Source organism: Chaetomium strumarium, assembly GCF_033439665.1.
Source record: "Chaetomium strumarium strain CBS 333.67 chromosome Unknown B0T15scaffold_3, whole genome shotgun sequence".
Classification (NCBI taxonomy): Eukaryota; Fungi; Ascomycota; class Sordariomycetes; order Sordariales; family Chaetomiaceae; genus Chaetomium; species Chaetomium strumarium.
Window position 1 is genome coordinate 2737930 of NW_026944431.1, and position 17935 is coordinate 2755864.

The 17935-nt window shown below is 54.4% G+C and overlaps 2 protein-coding genes across 2 annotated transcripts; both read right to left on the bottom strand.

The window, feature by feature from the left end:
• Positions 1-3010: 3010 nt before the first annotated feature.
• On the bottom strand, positions 3011-6842 carry B0T15DRAFT_432459 (uncharacterized protein). Its single transcript, XM_062865755.1, has 2 exons — positions 3759-6842; positions 3011-3629 (listed from the first exon to the last, which is right to left on the bottom strand). Exons 1-2 carry the CDS (start codon positions 6796-6798, stop codon positions 3046-3048), a joined length of 3624 nt encoding a protein of 1207 aa, XP_062722925.1. The 5' UTR covers positions 6799-6842; the 3' UTR covers positions 3011-3045.
• Positions 6843-15676: 8834 nt separating this feature from the next.
• Positions 15677-16844, bottom strand: B0T15DRAFT_414100 (kinetochore Sim4 complex subunit FTA2-domain-containing protein; the record flags this gene model as incomplete). The annotated part of the gene is made up of 2 exons (XM_062865436.1): positions 15677-16543; positions 16641-16844. The coding sequence occupies 2 exons, from the start codon at positions 16842-16844 to the stop codon at positions 15785-15787; spliced, it is 963 nt and encodes a 320-aa protein (XP_062722926.1). The 3' UTR covers positions 15677-15784.
• Positions 16845-17935: the final 1091 nt, after the last annotated feature.

Sequence of the window (17935 nt, forward strand, 5' to 3'; positions counted from 1 at the left end):
ATCTGCTGGTCGGACTGTAGGTCTCGGTAAAGCCAAAGGGTTCACAACAATGCAAGTCGCAATGTCTGCACAGTAATGTAGGGTTACCTTACTGCTTGTATTGCTCACTGGAGAACTCCCAGAGTCCTCCAGAACGAGTGACTATATACTGGCTATCTTTGGGTGCTCTTATGTGCTCTATAGAGCTCCCTAGAGCTCGGTGCTCTATTGACTCCATTGAGAGCTTCCATTCCCTCGCGTTGATTGGCTTACTCCCGGAGCTCTCGTCTGCTCTCTAGAGCACCTTAGAGCTCCTTCTTATTAGTTCTAAATGACTGGTTCGGGTGCGCCCTGTGCCACCCGTCGGGTTGTCCCCACCTGCAGCTGTCCTGTTGGCTTAATTCGTGACATGCATGCATGTATGATTAGTCGACCTAATCAGTGCCCTACATCCTGTATTTAGCTGGCACCTTGCACTTGTAGAACCTCTTCCTTCTGCAAGTTCTATATTCTTACAATATAGTCAGTTGCCTACTAGAGCCATTAAGCCTGGCTTGTATTGATGGGACCTGTGATATATATCACGCCTATTTTGGTTGCAAGAGCGCTTGCAATTGCTTGTGACAGTCCAGCTACATTTGTAGTTGAATGTTATCGAGGTCTGTGATAACGTATCTTATAAGCGAGATGAACATATAAGCGAATTGAACACTTGCCACCATACTATAACAGTCAACTACAATTACAACACAACAACATTATGAACCTACTATAATTACATCAGAAACGGCTGAATCAGATGCTTCTGTAACCTCCTAACAAGTGCGGGCATTATGACCAGGCTTGCCGCACACACCACAGCATCGAACCTTCGTACGAGCCCCCCCTGCACTACTACCATCCGGCTGCATTTCTTGTGCCACCTCCCTAACCACAGCCTTTTGGTCTAGTAGATCCTTTGCATCTTATACTGCAAGCGATCTTCCAAGCTATACACGCGTTCTTTTGGCTCTTCGGCGCTTGCTTAGCGCCTCGTTGGCCTTGCAGAGCGAAGACACCTCTGCCTAAAGGAGGGCCACCTGGTGCATTATAGCCATTGTACCCTTGGTAAGCTGGTCCATAGCAGCCAACATCGAAGTCGGAGAGCTATTTTGATGGTTGGCAATGCGAGTCTTGATGAGCGTTGACTATGAGTTGGCTTCTTAGGGGTTGTATAGTGTCTGGAAGACCTAAGATTGTATAGTGCCTAGCTGTAAGGTTAGGGGTGTTGGTATACGAAGCTTGATATTTAGCTTCGAAAGTACCCTCTCTAGATCGTATAGTATAAGGCCAGCCCCTATAAAACCGCCCTATATATTTCTCTTGGTAATAGAGGCAAAGAAGGCTGTACGAAAAGCATAAAGGAACTCGAGCTTGCTTACGTGGCTGATATACGCGCGTATTAAGTCCTCGATCTGGCGACCGTATACCTGCTTCAACGGCCTAAAGCAGCCAACATCAAGTGGCTGGAGGAGGTAGGAGGAATATAGAGGTATGTAGAGCGTGATAATATTGTTCTGCTAGCAGTAGAGCTCGAACTCGGTTGAGTGGTGGCTTTTGTGGTTATTGAGGATCAATAACCGGTATTTGCCCTTTATCCGAGGCGCTATATAGTAGTCGAAGTGCTTGATCCAATCAAGGCCTATTGTATTAGTAGTCCAGCCATTGTTGGTGGTTGTAATACGCCAGTCGGCCGGGAGGTTGAACTCGGTATACCAGTTGGCGAGATAGTATTGCGCCGCTAAGATGATGAACGGAGGGATAGCCCAGCTAAGGGCATTGACGTCTTGGATTATAGTCGCCTATTCGCGGTTGCCAGGCTAGGCTAGCTTTGCCTTGCTACGGCCATCTGAGGTTATTACCACTGTGCCTGGGAAGATAATGCCTATTATAAACCCAGTCTCGTCGAAGTTATAGATATCGTCATCTACGATACTGTACTTGGCTTTAACGTTCCGTATAAGGGTAAACTATTCGCCAATGACCTTTGGATCCTTATATTTGGCCCTCTGGTAGTCGTATCTATACGTATAACGCGTCCGGAGCTCTGGCTGGCGTTTGACGAAGTTATATGCCCAGAGCTTGCCGATAGGGGGCGCATCGTGTACGTATAGTAGCTGGTTGGCCATATCTTCTACACCACGTAGTCTCGGGGGAAAGGCTCGCTCAGATAGCTCAATTATATACTGAACAAGAGCCTTCTCTTCAGAATCGGTAAGCCGGCGGGAGTTGGGCGTAGTGTCGCGTCGTGCAGGCTTGCCGTCGCGTCGGTTTCGGATAGTATTAACTGTGACGTTATAGATCTTTGCTGCGGCGCGAAGACTAAGTTTTGGGTTCTTTTGAATAGCTTCAAGGGCTAAGATTACCCTAGATTCTCTTGAAGCCGAAGACATCGTTGGGTGTAGAGGATTTTGGTTGTAGTATAGAGAGAAGACGTGTCGCGGTCAAAGTGTTCAATTCGCTTATATGTTCATCTCGCTTATAAGATACGTTAGCGAGTTTAAATACCATTTTCACTTTCATCTTAAACCACTCTGACGTGACTTTAAAACTTATACCTTAGGTTAGTCGGTTCTTTCCTTTCCTCATTTCTTCTTTCTCTTCCGAGGCATTATATGATGATGAAAGCCACTCCCCGCTGGCTAATGACGCCATAATCCCTCCGGAATCCTATGACGGTAATATAATCCAATAACAATATAGCAGACGGCAGGCACCGCCGGAGATGTCATGGTCTCACCACTCACAAATGGCGGGGCAACTATGTGCCTGATCTCCATCATCGCCATCTACTGCAGGATGCGTTCAGTCCGAGAGGCAAGGGAGGCAAAGAGATGGCCTTCCATCTTAATACCTTACCCAAGAGAGAGCCCTTCAAACTCCTCTTGGTTCGAGACACCATGACCTATATTACTTCAGCTCTAATTGAGCAAGCACTCTCGTCATCAACATTACGGCAATAGAAAAACGCGACAGCAAAGATAATATGACAGTCACTAATATCTACTAGATATCTACCTTGCCTAGCTACGCCCCCCGCCCAGGAAAAGCACAAACCATAGGCGCCTCGAGAAACAGCGTCTGGAAGGTGCCCTCCTCGAGCATTTTCTCGGGCGCCTTGCCACTGATATCGCCCGGCCGGGTATCCACCTGCCAGCCCGTAGCGAAGCTCAGCGCCGCCCAGGTCTTCACAGCCGCCTCGGCCGCGCCGCTTCCCAGCCCGGGCGTGCCACTCCACCGACTCCGTACGTATTCCCACTCGTCGCTGCCGCCCACATCACTCGTACTCGTACTCGTACCAGTAGTACTAGTGGTAGTACCGTGAGCGAGAGGAAGAGCGCGAGGATACCAAGCCGCGTTGCTCGCTTTTGGTGCGGGAAAGGCGACCGGATCGCCCACGGGACGCACGAAGAAGGTCTCGTAGGCAAACGCCGGGATGCAGTCGGTTGCGATGCGCGGCAGCGGGGAGGAGAGGGTAATGCCCATGGTGAGCGGGACGAGGGTGGCAGTGGGTGAGGAGGGGTCGCCGCTGGTATTGGTGGGCTGGAGGAGGTTGCTGTTATGGTTTGGGTCGGGGTTGTTGGGGTCATTTGGGTCATCGGCAGCCGAGTCTGTGCGGGGTGGTTGATCCATGTTAGTAGTGAGACCCTGGGGGAAGCGGAGGTTAAGGGAGGGGATGCTTCAGTGAGAAATATTCCAACAAACGAGGTATAGAACTAATACTAGTAGTAGGCACTCACACAATCCCCACACAGCCTTGGGCACCGGCTTCACAACGGGCACGCCATTGTCCCACACCGGGACCGGTGGAGGAGCATCGCCATGGTCCTGGCCGGTGAGCAGCGGTCCCTTCGTCGGAGAATCGACCGGAGTAATCGTGACTGTCAGAGTGCTGTCCAGCCTCTTGGTGCAATGCATAGGACGCGCATAAATGGGCTGTCCGTTGCCGGGAATGTGCAGTGGCGGAATGGGCGGCGCGTGAGGGTCCGTCTGGGCCGTGACGACGTCTGCCGAGTCGATGGCAAACTTGCAGCCGACGGTAAAGCGGAAGACGGCGCCGCGTACCCGCCAAGGCTCGTCATCCTTGTTGGGCGTCGACTCGGTGCTACCCGTTGGCACAAGTCCCTCGTTGCACGAGTAGACGTGTGGAGGAGGGGAGGCTGACGGCGGGTCATCACGGTCATCACCAGTACCGGTAGATGCGCCCGCGGCCACGGCTTTTGACAGATCAGCCTGCAGCGCAAGATCGTAGAACTGCTCCAGCCCAAGCTTGCCAGCCGGGCCGCCCGAGTCGTCGCCAAAGTCAATATCAAAGCCAAACACCCAGAAGTCGACATGCACGGTCCCGTGCAGCGCCGGGCCGGCCAGGTACAGCGTGGCGCCGATCTCGACGCTGATGTGGATCGTGCAGATCCACAAGTCCAGCGTGAAGCGGACGCCGACCGACACGCCGCCCACAGCGGTGAAGTGAAACGGCTTATAGTTGATCAGCAGGTCGGCCCAGGCGTCGAACCAGGCCGAGAGCGGACCGAGCGAGAGCGAGGCGTCGAGTCGGCCGCCGGCCATGGCCACGTTCGGCGTGATGGCGAAGTAGGCCTCGCCCGTGATGCTGATGGCCGAATCGAAGGACCAGCTGATGCCCAGCCTCGGCACGTTGGATGGATATTGCGCCGGAGGCTGGAAGTTGCGATGATAGCCGCCCACAGTGAACACAAAGTCACCCGCGGGGATGGGCCCGGCGGCCCCGTCGGGTTCGGCGCCCCGGAACCACTGGTAGTAGGCAAAGCCGCCACGCAGATGGCAGAAGGGATCCCAGACATACGACGACGGCGCGAGCTGGCCCTCGATTCGGAGCGCGTCGGTGCCGAAGTCAAAAGTTGCCGTGACGCCAAGCTCGGCGTGCAGCATCTTGAGGCTTTCCTGGTTTCCCGCGGGCATGTCGGCCGTGGCAACCCCGTAAAGGCCGAGCTGCACGTTCGGATTCCACTCGACCACAAGGACGAGGCGCACCTGCAGCATCTGGAGCGCCTTGACGCTGAGCCCTGCGGCCAGCCAGAAGGCTCCGTTCTGCGGGAAGAACCATGCGCCGCCTACCAGGGCAGCCAGTTCCTGGTTTGGGTCTGTCGAGTCTGGGTTGCGCAGGAAGGGGAAGTCGAGCACGTTCGTAGGGTTGGGCAGCTGCAGAAAGGTATTATAGCCAAACCCGCCCATGACCCCGTTGATCTCGGCAAATTCCAGCTCGACGAGCGGCCCGTGGAGGATGAAGTAGACGAACGCGGATATGAATGTCTCGGAGCTGGCGGTGGTGGTGGTGCCATAGTATCCGGCTGCCGTGAAGAGATACGGCTGGAAACTCAGCGTGGCAGCGCCCTGATACCAGTCGCGCTTCACCGGCAGGTCCTCGTGACGGTGTTCGAACATGCCAGCAATCACGACCGGCGGTCTGTCGAACGCGACCCCTAGGCCCGCGATGCGGGGACAAGGCGTCGGCAGCTGGAACAGCGTGACCCCCTTGTCGAAGGAGAGGTCGAGGCCGAAGCCAAGCAGGTCTAGCGCAATTGGGCCCACGGCGATGGAGGCATCCATGATGATGGATAGTACTGGCTTCTCGGCTGGCGTGAATTGGAAGCCCATGTTGCGAATGCTTAGCGGGCCTATCCTTTTCTCGTACGGCGCCTTGGCCGGTCCTGGGCCTGTTCCCGGCGGTGCAGTGACTGCAGTCTCACTGCCACCTGCCCCTGCGCCTGTGAAAACGAACCCACTCGACGGTTTTCGGGGGGTCAGCGTAGGCACGTAAAACACATAGTCAAGCGCCACCGTGGACTGGCCGGCCGGGCCCTTGAGCACCAGGATGAAGTGTGCACCGATCGTGAGGACCACGTCCTCGTCTGCAAACTTCTTCGTAGCGCGATAGGGAAGCTGTCTTCTTCCTACGAGTCGGAGCTCGTCGTTGATTGCCCTCGCCTCGGCGAAGGTGAGGCCTGACTCCGCCGTATCGCCTTGTTCAGGGTGAACATAGAGCAGAAGCATCTCGTCAAACGGTTGCGTGAGGTTACCAACAAGCGGTATATCGACCGCGGGCAGCGAGTTGACAACGAGTTCAAAAATGCGTCGCGGGCGCGGCCTATTACTACCAACACTCCCCCCTGCACCCTCCGGCGTGACCCCTTGGTACTGGACCCCTTGGAACGTCATGTCGAGGAAGCTAAGCCAGGCTGTGAAGAGTAGAGGTCTTTCTTTCGTACTACCAGTACCGGGAGATCCTCCAGGCGCCGGGAGAGCCGCCATGTCAAAGCCCACGGCCTTCTCATCGCGGGGCGGGATAACGGGGATGTCGCGGATGAAAGCGGGCATTTCACTCGTCACCGTGTCGCCAAAGAGGTAGGCCAGAACGTCTGATAGCGTAGCCTTGCCAAGCTCTGTGCGGCTAACATCCAAGTGTGCCTCGAAGCGCCATTGCGTGGGGGGGTCGTGTGTGAAATCGAGCGTCAGCCCCAGCGACCCGATGACCAGGTCGCCGTCGACCGAGAAGCTCGTCGCGCCGCCGCGGGCTGCATAGTGGTACTCGATGCCCAGCGACGTGATGCCGATATTATCCAGGATCTCCCCAATCCCGCTGCCGATATCTGGGTCGAAAAGCTGATACAGGGTCGACCCGTAGATGTTCTGTGCCAGCGCGGTGAGCTTCCACAACCCGGCGTCGTACGAGACCTCGCCCAGAATCATGGCGGGAATCGCGTTCCTGGCGCCCGGGGCGGGCCGGAGCATGGCCCGCATCATCAACGAGCCCCCCAGCGAGTCTTTCTGGCCGAACTTGTACGACACGCTGAGCGCCAGCTCGTTCAGCGAAATGACCGGGATGGCTGGGCCCTCCGGCTCGTCAGCCATGATGGAGCCGGAAAATGCGATGCCGAGGCTGCCGACCGTGAGGGTAGCCTCGGTGACGTGGTGGGGGATCTCCTTGGGCAGCCCGTCAAACCCGCCCATCTTGGAGAGATCGAGGTAAGACGGCCACGCTTCCCCGGGATCCAGCGTCACAGGAGACCCAAGGTCCAAGTAGGCTTCGTAGTCAGGCAGCAGCGCGTTGGCATCGATACTAGTACTAGTACTAGTGCCAGCAGTAGTACTAGCAGTCATCTGTGTTGGGCCGCTCGCCGCCGTCGGACTAGCCCAGAGCCCGGCGCGCAGCATGTTGCTGGGCCCGTCCGACTTGTTCCACGTGTAAGTGAGCAGAAAGATGGCAAACACGCCGTCTGCAAAGTGGGTGCGCGCCTCGAGGTCGATCTGGACGCTCGAGATGCCCGGGGTCTGAGCAGTGGCGCTCACGCCCCGGGAATCGGGAGCGCTATCCAGGACGATGACAATGCGGCGGAGGTAAATGTGCGGGAACGAGGCGCTGCCCGCCGTCCGGCCGAGCCATGCCGAGAAGGGGAAGTTGTCGCCAGAAAGCCCGAGCAGAGGAGCCAAGACCTTAAAGACGGGCTGGACCACGTCGACTCTGCCACTGCGCAGGAGGAGCACCACCTTGGTTTGCGCCGGGTGGATCTCGATGCCGGCGTCGAACAAGATGGGGTTTTCGGTGCCGACCTGAACCTTGGCCACGAAGGTAATTGATCCGTCGAACGAGGCTCGCATGCCCACTTGCCCGTCGGCCGTTGTGGCGGGACTACACGTCGACGTCCTACGCGCGACCACCGAGGCCGATGTGACCTGTATGCCAGCAAGAGCGTGAAGGTACCCGTTCAGCGCCGAGACCGATCCGCTATCGAGGTCCATTTCCAGACGCGTCGTCGTGCGGTAGCCCCTGAGCGGCTCCAACCAGATGGCATTTCTCCGCCCCTTTGTCACGGGTGGGACGGTGAGCTTGATCGCCTGCAACGCCAGAATCGCCGGCGATTCTACTAGATACTCGATGCCGGCAAAGGCGACGAGCTGACCGAGTGTCGCAGTAATCGGACCCAAGGACGCGTCCCCGCCACCTGCAAGACCGAAGATCATGACTTTGGTTGCCGAGAGGATGCCCAGGGGCGGGGCGTCGGCCGGGGACAAGCCGAATGCATCCGCCACGGCGTCGGTGTTGAAGAGAAGTGGAGGAGCGCCCGATGATCCGGGCGTCGACATGGACGGTGCGGGTGTGGCCAAGGCAAAGCTACCCGGCGTTCCAGCAGGGCCGAAGAAGACGGATATCCCCGGCAGCAGCAGAGATAGCGTCGCCGACATGCACAAGCCGAACTCGTCTGTCGCCAGCAGCGCGCGGGTCTCGCCCGGCGAAGGAGGCGTCGACCCCACCACGGAGAGATTTGCGCTGTGCAGCGTGGAGACGAAGGCGTTGAGTGGCGTGCCCGCGTCCAGAATGGCATATTGGGTCGACGCCACGCCTGCGCTTTGGATCGCGGACCCGCTGACCGTGTGCGCAAAGTAATAGTACCCGTCCAGAGCACCAACGGCGCCACGTGAAGGCGCCGTCTCCTTCCTGCTCGTCGCGGCTCGGGGTAGGGGATGGCTAGCAGGAAGAGGAGGGGGCGGAGACGCCGGCCGTGCCAACCGTACGGGTAATGATCCTGCTCGTACACCGGTGCCAGCCACCGCAAGTTCCGAGTCATCATCCTGCTCCTCTGCGTCCGAGTCTTCGTTCGGATCGGAAGGCGGTGGATCGCTGTAGGTTCCTGGGACAACGGCAGCCTCGCTCAAGTAAAAGTACTTGACGTCGTCTGGGTTGGCAGCTGGAACCATCAGCCCCTTCCTCTTCCCCTTAGCCTTCCCCTTATCCTTCCCCTTTGCCTTCGCTCCGGCTAGCGCCGTAGTAAGACTGCGGGATGGACCTGAAGCAAAGTTCGGCTGATGGATATAGCGCACAGAAACGACCCCGTTCGGGCCCGTAACGGCTACCTGGGTCGGGAAGATGGATCCCCGCGCTTCACGGTGGAACTCGAACAAATCATCATGCAAATAGTATTTGTGGTATACCGTGCCGTCGGAGGCGTCATTGCGATTTGCGATGAGCACGGCGTGCACCTGGTTGCTCTCGGTGATGCTGGCGCGGGTTGGGAAGACGAAACCAGCGCCGACAGATGGATGACTCTCCGGGCCGGGATGGCACGTTTCCCTCCAAAGGTATACCAGGTAGTCCAGGGCCCAAGGCTTGAGAGCACTAGATGACTGGGTCGGCCGTTCTTCCCAATACTGGTCCAGGATGGAGTCATACTCGGGCGCTTGTGCTTGCTTCCGGCTGCGATTGATCTTCTCCAGCAAGGTCCCCGTGTATTTCCAGTATTCGGCGTACTCCGAGTCATCCTTGTTCTCGAGGCAGTTGAGGTTGATCCGGGCGGATTTCTTGTAACTGCTCCGGCCATCGAGGCCCATCTCGACGGCGAAGAAATGCGGATACTTTGTCCCCAACACGGCCGGGTTGCTGTTAGAGGCCAGCGACCATAACCGTAAGTGCCAAACTATCTCCAAGCTAGGGTGGATGTGCCTGGCGCTGGGTATGGACAGCACAACATTGCGTGGGGAGCTGATCGCAAGCATATTCAGCGGTGTTGAGGACCGGGACCCGTGGTGGCTGAGCTTGACGCTGGTGATGAGAGGCGAGTGCCCGCTCTGGGTAATCCATCCCATGACATTGTGTTCGGTAACCTGATCGGCGTCTCCGGCGAGATAATGAGAAATCCTTTTACCTTTCTTCCAGTAGATGATGCAGACAATGGATACTCGGTTGGTGATGGTGGGATTCTCCTCGATCACCGTAAACGTTGGCGGGCCGGGGGTCCTCTGCCGGACACCGATGCAGTACATGCTGGGCCAATCCGGCCGAGGAGGCTCGTTGTTGGTGGCGAGGGTATCCAAGTCAGCAACCGTGTCGATATCCACCCGACACTGAGTGTTGTGGAGGAAGTCGACGCCGAGCACGCTATTCCATGAGGACCCCGACACATTGTCGTCGTAAGTGCGGAGGATACAAAACGGGACCCAGTCGAACTGCGTCGTCTTCTTAACACCGATGAACAGCTTGTTGATAGACACAGATCCATCATTATTTATCTTTAGGTAATTCGGCGGGCTTGGGTTGAGCCTGGTGCCGACAGTCCAGTTGGGGCAGTAGAAGTAGGTCAACGGGTTGCCGTTACCATCGTACTTGAAGTAGGGTATGTTGGCACCGTACTGGATCGCGTCCCGCTTGATGGTATCGAGAAGGTTGCCGTAGTGGTCCTCGTCCCAGTGGCTCAGTACTACGGTGTCGATTTTAAAACGGGAGCTGCTGTCGGGCCACGTGTAACGCGCGGCGAGATAGTCCATCATCTCTCTCAGGGGGTTTCGCCCTTGGGTACCCGTGCCCACGTCGATGGGTTGCATTGCAGAACCTCCATCGATCAAGACGCACCTGTGGCCGACCTTTGCAGGATACTCGGCCAACACATGGAAGGAGCAATCGCCATTTCCGATGTTAATGTGGAACGAGTCCACGCCGAAGGTTGACATGACGGAGCCTCGTCAAGAATTCTCCTATAGGGGAGTGTAAAATTGTTAGATCAGACAAACAAAATGCCCCCTGGAATTCTGAGGTGAGGACAGGTATTGATATTCTCTGCTCAACATATTGAAGGTTTAGGGGTGGTAGGAGGGGGGGAGGGGGTGAAGGGGTAACACCCATGCGCTTGGTTTGATCGAATCTGCCCCCGACTTGGATCGACGCCGATGCGCTGATGGCCACCGCGATCTATGTCGTCATCGTTACGTGTGGTCCTGCGGTCGCTGCATCCATTGCTTCCAGAACGCGAGCCGACTTGGTGTCGGGTGGCATTCGCATGACGTCTCTATCCCAACGGAGCTGCAAGCTTTTCGCTCCAAGGCGGAGTTGCCGCCCATTAGTCAGGATCCATTACAATGAGAAACAACGGATGAATCGCAACGGGGTTGAAGAATGGCAACCAGTTGATTGATGAATTGATGTCGGCGAGTGCCCAGGCGCCAGGCCCAGGACCAGGACGAAGAAACTGGTGATCATAAGAGTTGGTTTGGAAAGGTTTCCCAGAGCCCAGAGTTCCAGAGACCCAATCTATCACTGCACCGACGCCCCCCAACGTACCTTCTCAAACTATCGGCTAGTCAAAGGGCCCCATGGTAGTCGGGACATCTCTTCTGTGTAATCGGAGGTTAACTATTAGGCGTTGTTTTTTTTTTTTTTTTTTTTTTTTTTCCCTTTTTTCTGGTCGAGATTTGCTAGGTGATAGATCCGTGATAGCTTCAACTTATTCTCTTCAACAGGCTAATGCATTCCCCAAAAGTTGCCCTCAGCGATTTCCGTTGTTGTGCATTGTCCTGAGCTGCCGCTGCTTTAACCTGAGCAAAGGTGAGCCTGGTAGAGCTGAGCCAGAGTCAGCCTGGTGGAACTAAAGCTAGAGTGAGCACGGCCAAAATTGCCCTTTGAGACTGCGGACCGCTAAAACTAACAGCCAACCATATATATAAGGTTACTGCTCGGACCCTACTGCTAGGACCGCTATTGGACACGCCCCGATCCTTCCTTGTCCCGTATAAACTACCTATAATATATAATCTATCGTCATTCAAGTCCCGGTCCTGTGACGGTGGAACGCACCGACCATGATGATGATATCATTTGTATGTATAATGATTCATCATACCAAGTGATGATTCATTATGCATGTTCCATTACATCATGCATGCAAGCTCAGACCTACCCGCATCCTGTATTTAAAGCCTACCTTGCAGTCTCGAGGATTTCTTTCCTCCTGCAAGTTCAATATTCTTGCAATGCAGTCAGTTTACCACCAGAGGCTTGACCCTGGCCTTGAACGACAGCCCTCGTGACACTTACCAAGGGTACAATGGCTATAATGCACCAGGTAGCCCTCATTCAGGCAGAGGTGTCTTCGCTCCGCAAGGCCAACGAGGCGCTAAGCAAGCGCCGGAGAGCCAAAAAATCACGTGTGCGGCTTGGAGGATCACTTACTGTGCAGGAGGTACAGGAGGTGGTAAGCCAGGGGGCTGTAGGTGGGGAGGCAATGCAAGAAATACAGCTGGATGGTAATGGTGCTGGGGGGGGGTTGTACGAAGGTTCGGTGCTGTGGTATGTGCGGCAAGCCTGGCCATAATGCCCGCACTTGCCAGGAGGGTGTAGAAGGGTCTGATTCATCTGTTTCTGATGTAATTATTGTTAGTTCCTAGTGTTGTTGTTTTGTGATTGAGGATATTGTTGGTAGTGTAGTGGAGAGTGGCCGGCTCGCTTATATGGCCGGCTCGCTTATAAGGCCGGCTCGCTTATAAGATACGTTATAGAGAATACGCAAAGCATAAGTACTACAAGGAAAAAACGCATTAACCTACACACTTGTAGTCTTCTGCGACTGCTCGGCTAAGGAGGAGGGGTAAGTCCGTGCACCCACCAATGGATCAGGCCACCAATGGATCAATTTTCCCCATCTGCCCCCCCTTTTCTGTGTCTACAGGAGTGTCAAAGATCGACCATTCCAGGCACATATCTTCAAATACATATCCATCCACCTCTTCTGAGGGTTCCAGCTGCCTTGCAAGTGTCTTTTTGACCTGGATTATCTGTTCAATTTGCGCAAATCGGGTGTTGGGGTCCATCCTAACTTTCTTCCTTTTCCTAGGCATTAATCTATCTACCTCGGCTTCTAATGCTTGAATCCTCTGTTGCTGACTAGCAAGCTGAATAGCTGTTTGATCAAGGCTTTTGCCAACCTTTGTAAAGAGTGTTCTGGCTACTGGGTCTGTTGCCTTAAGCCTCTTTAGACGGTAGTTAGATGCCACTAGTTTGTGGACTTCCTGACTACGGCTTGGAGTCTTGACCGCCCGGCTGTTCGGCTTGCTGTTCGGCTGGCTGTTTGGCTGGCTGTTTGGCTGTTTGTCTAGCTGGTTAGCCTCCTGGTTGCTTGGCTGGGCTGGCAACAGTAGACGGCTCATCAAAGGCTTGCTCAAGTTGACAGGCTACAACCCTGATAACTTCTAGCTACTACGGACATTCCTTTCTGTAATAGCATCTGCCCTGGCCTTCGAATAACAACGAAGAAAGAGTCTCTTGCCAACGGGGGCACTATCAGTCATCAGAGCCAAGTCGCTGATACCACGGCGGTACGCAGCCTTCAGGGGAGAGAAGACAGAGAGGTCGAGAGGCTGGAGGAGGTAGGAGGCGTATGGTGGTAAGAAAAGGAGGTGGATATTATTGGAATAACATGTCCATATAAAGTCGTCGGTCTCGTGGCTCCCGTGGCCATCAACAACAAGGAGCTTTGTCTTTGTTGTTGGTGTTAATGGGCAGAAGATCTTCGTTAACCACTCGAGGGCAATATCGTTAGACGTCCAGCCGTTTTGGCTTGTCGAGAACCGCCAGTTGCATAACGGATCAAGGTCTTCGTCGTCGTCTAGGAACCATTGATGTTGGATGTCTTTCCCTTTGAAGATAACTAACGGGGGAAGAGCTGCCCCTGCTGCTGAGATACACTCAACGATCGTTGTCCACACCCGAGATTCAGGGTGTTTCGACAGTGCTTCCTTCGTCGCCGATGAACCAACGCATAAGCCGTTAATCCCCATGCCCTCCATTATCCCTGTTTCGTCCATGTTCCAATAGTCTTGCGGGAGGATGGTCTTAATGACCGGGATCGCGAGGAGTCGGAACCAAGCCCTGATAACATCAATAGAAGCTCCAGTCAACCGCTTGATATCCATACGCCTATCTTTCTTTGTCTTCAAGACCGGGTATCTCTTGATGAACTTCTGGAGCCAGTGCTTCCCGACAGTCTGGTCAGATCCAGAGGCACGAAGGATACGGTTGGCGAAGACCTGGATTTGTCGATGTTTTACTGGGAGCCCCAGCGCTTCCTGAGCTAACACCCAGTCGGCTAAGTGTTTTTCTTGATCAGGGCTAAGCTTCTGCATCACCTGGGCCTCGTACTGGCCCTTTGGTTGGGTGTTGAGGACGAGCCGGTTGCGGAGGGTAGAAAAGGGGACCCCCCACATCTGGCTAGCCTTACGGATAGATTGGCCAGCCCGGACGGCCTGTATCGCCAGTTGAATGATGTCTTCGGAAACCATGGTGACTGACGAACTGAACGAGGGTAACAGTGCTCAATTTGAGCTTGTTTTGGTAGAACTGTGGTGGTTGGGAACAGATGGGTGCCGAATCAGGGGGTGGTAAAAAATTGATCCATTGGTGGCCTGATCCATTGGTGGGTGCACGGACTTACAGCCGCCCCAAAGAGTGCAGACCAGCGGATTGCAATGAACGTATACAGTGCTGAAAGTGTTATATCCGGTGGTGATATCAGCGCGGACTGGGGGGGACTGTCTGTGGGAAACGGAGTCAGTATTTGAGTTGACAGTCGCGGCCTTGATATAGAAAGTTGTCCTAGAAGGCGAAGCTGCCCCTAATAAACATTCTTCCGAGCTGGCCTATGATTCACGGCCTCCTTATGCCAACGTCATTTCCGATGCCAGGGGCTAGAGAATGAAGAGCTTGGTTTCTCGTTCGAAGAAATCGTCCCGGAGCCTCCGATCACGATCATTCCGCTCCGTGTATTTTCGGACTGGATGCGAAAAATGCACTGAAAGGTCGAGACCCACAGGGCGACCGGGATGATCTTTGCGCTGCTTTCATTTTTCTTCGGAGTTTTTGAGTAACGTAACTACGTACCTGAGTGGCAGGAAAAGAGTACGAACTCTTAGTGGCAGAAGAGCCACGTTCCTCAGTGGCGGAAATGGTACATGTACATTGCCTATGGCAGAAACAGTTACCTAACCGCTATTGACTAAAGCATTTTAGAGAACAAGCTCCACAGCAAAGAGGGGATCAACGCTGTTCATACTCGTTGGGGTCGCACTGGGAAGAGATGTTCGGCCTGCGTTGATGGCTGGAGGAGATTAAGCCCGGGCCGATTCTCTTCTTCCAATGACCATTACGAGGACCACGAAGAATATCCCGATCGGCTCACAGACATTGCAGGCCATTGGGTAGAAGATCGTGTCCTTGGGAGTGTTGTCATCTTTGATAGAGGCGAGTGTGGCACCGAGGTGAGTAAATGACTACAGGTACCTTACGAATATTGCTGCTTTTGGGAGCCACGCTAATAAAGGGCATACAGCGCAGGGACATCTCGGTGCACTCCGGGCGGAAGCGTGTGATGTCTTACACATGGAGACTTCTGGACAGTCAAATTCGACGCCGTCATTAGCTTTTCTGCGCTCTGAGAGTACCTCGTCGTCCCCGTTTCCCCTCCTCCTTTCCCGCGAAAGCCATCATCGCCTGAAACTGACGGGACACCAGAGCTCTGGGATGGACCAGAAGGCGCTTCCATGGCTGCGAGGCACCACGGTGGATTGGACAGAGCGAAGGGTTATCATGTTACGACGCCAGGCCGGCAGATCAAAGGGGCATGCCACTCGGCGGGTGTTAGTGACAGACGGTCGGTATCAAATCCATTGCGCGTTCGTAGCCCACCGCGGGGAGCCTGCGCACAGGCGTCGGAAAAAGACGAGACCGTGGAGCAGAGGACCGGAAGAAATATGGAGAGCAGGTTGGGCAATAGGTAGATTCTAGGCGAGGCTTAACAGCAAGTCAATAGCACATCCAACATTAGCAATCCCCCCCCCTCTCCCCCCCGGCCCCCAACCAAGAGCCCACCCGTGCGATCCCTTTCTCAGTGACCGATAATGCGCACAATGTGTTTGCAGCTCCCGAGGTGCCTTTTGTATTACAAAGAAAGGTCCACAGCACGCCGGGATATCAGTAATCCACGTCCCCAAACACCGTTTGCTCCACATACGCTATTTCCGCTTCGGGGTCCTTCGCCCACTTGAGCCACTTATAGGTCGTTGGGAGATTTTTGTACTGGCCATAGTCCCCTGCGCAGAAACCGTCGAGGTCTTGGGGAATGACGCTCGACCCTGCACCACTGTTCGCCAACTCGTAGTAATAGTCCAGCAAATCATTTAGCTCGTCCCACATTAGGCTTTTTAGTTCACGGGCGGTGATATGGCCCAACGCCGGATGGTACATAGTACGCGAGCGGCTAAAGTTGACGAGCTTCCCGTCCAGGTAATTGCCGCCGTGGGTATCGTTCACGAGTATACCCAGCGAGTGGAGGGCTTGCAGGTCCTCCCACATGCGCGGTGCCTGCGCGGGATCGGGATCTTTGCAGGGGACGAGCTCCTTGACGATTGCCCGGACGGGTATCCCGCGGTGCTGCTCGTGCCGATGCCAGAAATTGTCGCCATTTAGAGTGGCCGCGTCGGCGGAAGGCGGCGGGGTGGTACACCGACCCTCCACCATCAGGGCCAAGTCAGCCTCCTGCTGAGGCGTGAGAAGCAGGTAGCCGAGGGCCCGGACGGCCACATCCTCCCGCTTCTCCTCCTTGAGTCGGCCATAGGCACGGCACTCATTGTTGAAGGGGTCAAAGTAGTCGACATAGACCTGTGGACTAGCGAGTGGTCCCGGGAGGCCTCGCTGATTTTCGGCGAGAAATTCCCAGTGGTGGAACCAAAACTAGGTAGGGAAGAAACACCAAGTTAGACTTAGGCTCCGAGTTGGTCGGACCAGGGGCGAGCCGGAGTGTCGCGCATTCGCGCATTCACGCACGTACCATCTTGAGGGCAAAGGGCCCAGCTCCATCGACCATGACCTTCCAGACCAGAGAATCCTTGTCGTTTTTGCGACCGAGAGACTCGATGAACTCGATGTTGGCGTGAGCAGTTGGGGTAAACGGAGCCAGTTTGGGGCCCGGGACGCAAGGAAGCGGTACCGGCGGACTGGGAGGGTGAGCCTGGTAAAACTCCGACGAAGCCATGATTGGGAACCGAGCACCGAGACCGAGAGAAATCAGGCTTGCTCGGAGATTGGAAAACCAAATGACCCCGTCACCAAATTTGGAAAGTTGAAATTTCGGCGGCGTTGCGATGGACTGTCGACGTACAAGAGATAAAAGCTCAAGATCGCACTGCTCGTACAGAACTCCAAGAACTTGTGGGTTGTCAAGGAGGACCCTAAGTTGGTCGTTGTGAAGATGGAGTAAATGAAGGATTCAGCCCGCTTGGTAGAACGCAGGATGAGTATTACCAAGGTACTTATATATAATTAAGGTCTTATCAGGGAGATATCAAGGCTAGGATATAAGGTAGCTATATCTTAGTGCGAGAGTCAATAGACGCTGCAGCTCAGCAATCATATAGTACTTGTCCGTAGATGAATTGCTTTTACATGATTGCTCACTAGTATACTATGCTTGTATAAGTGCTTTCCTGTCTAATTCTCTACGTTATTCTTTCCTTTGATCCCTATTCTCTTGTTCGTCTCTTTCTTTTTCTTAGTCTAGTTAACATATATGATAAGCGAGCGACGCAGATAAGCGAGCGACGCAGATAAGCGAGCGACGCAGATAAGCGAGCGACGCACTTTCGACTACCCTACAACAACTATCCTCAATTATAATATAACAATGCTAGCAACCAACTATAATTACATCAGAAATAGATGAATCAGATGATTCTACAGCCTCCTGGCAAGTGCGAACATTATAGCTAGGCCTGCCATATACCCTATAGCATTGAACCTTCGTATGAGCCCCCTTAGACTGCTACCATCCGGCTGCGTTTCCTGCACTACCTCTCTACCTACGGCGTTCTGATCTAGTAGATCCTTTGCATCTTGCATAGTTAGTGAACCTCCACGCTGTATACGTGTTTTCTTGGCACGCTGGCGCTTGCTTAGTGCCTTATTGGCCTTGCGAAGCAAAGAGACCTTTGATCGAAGAAGGGCCACCTGGTGCATTATAGCCATTGTACCCTTGGCAAACTGGTCTATAGCATCTAATATTAAAGTTTGGGAGACTATTTCAATGGTTTTCAATATAAGTCTTAATGAGCGTTGACTATATATCGG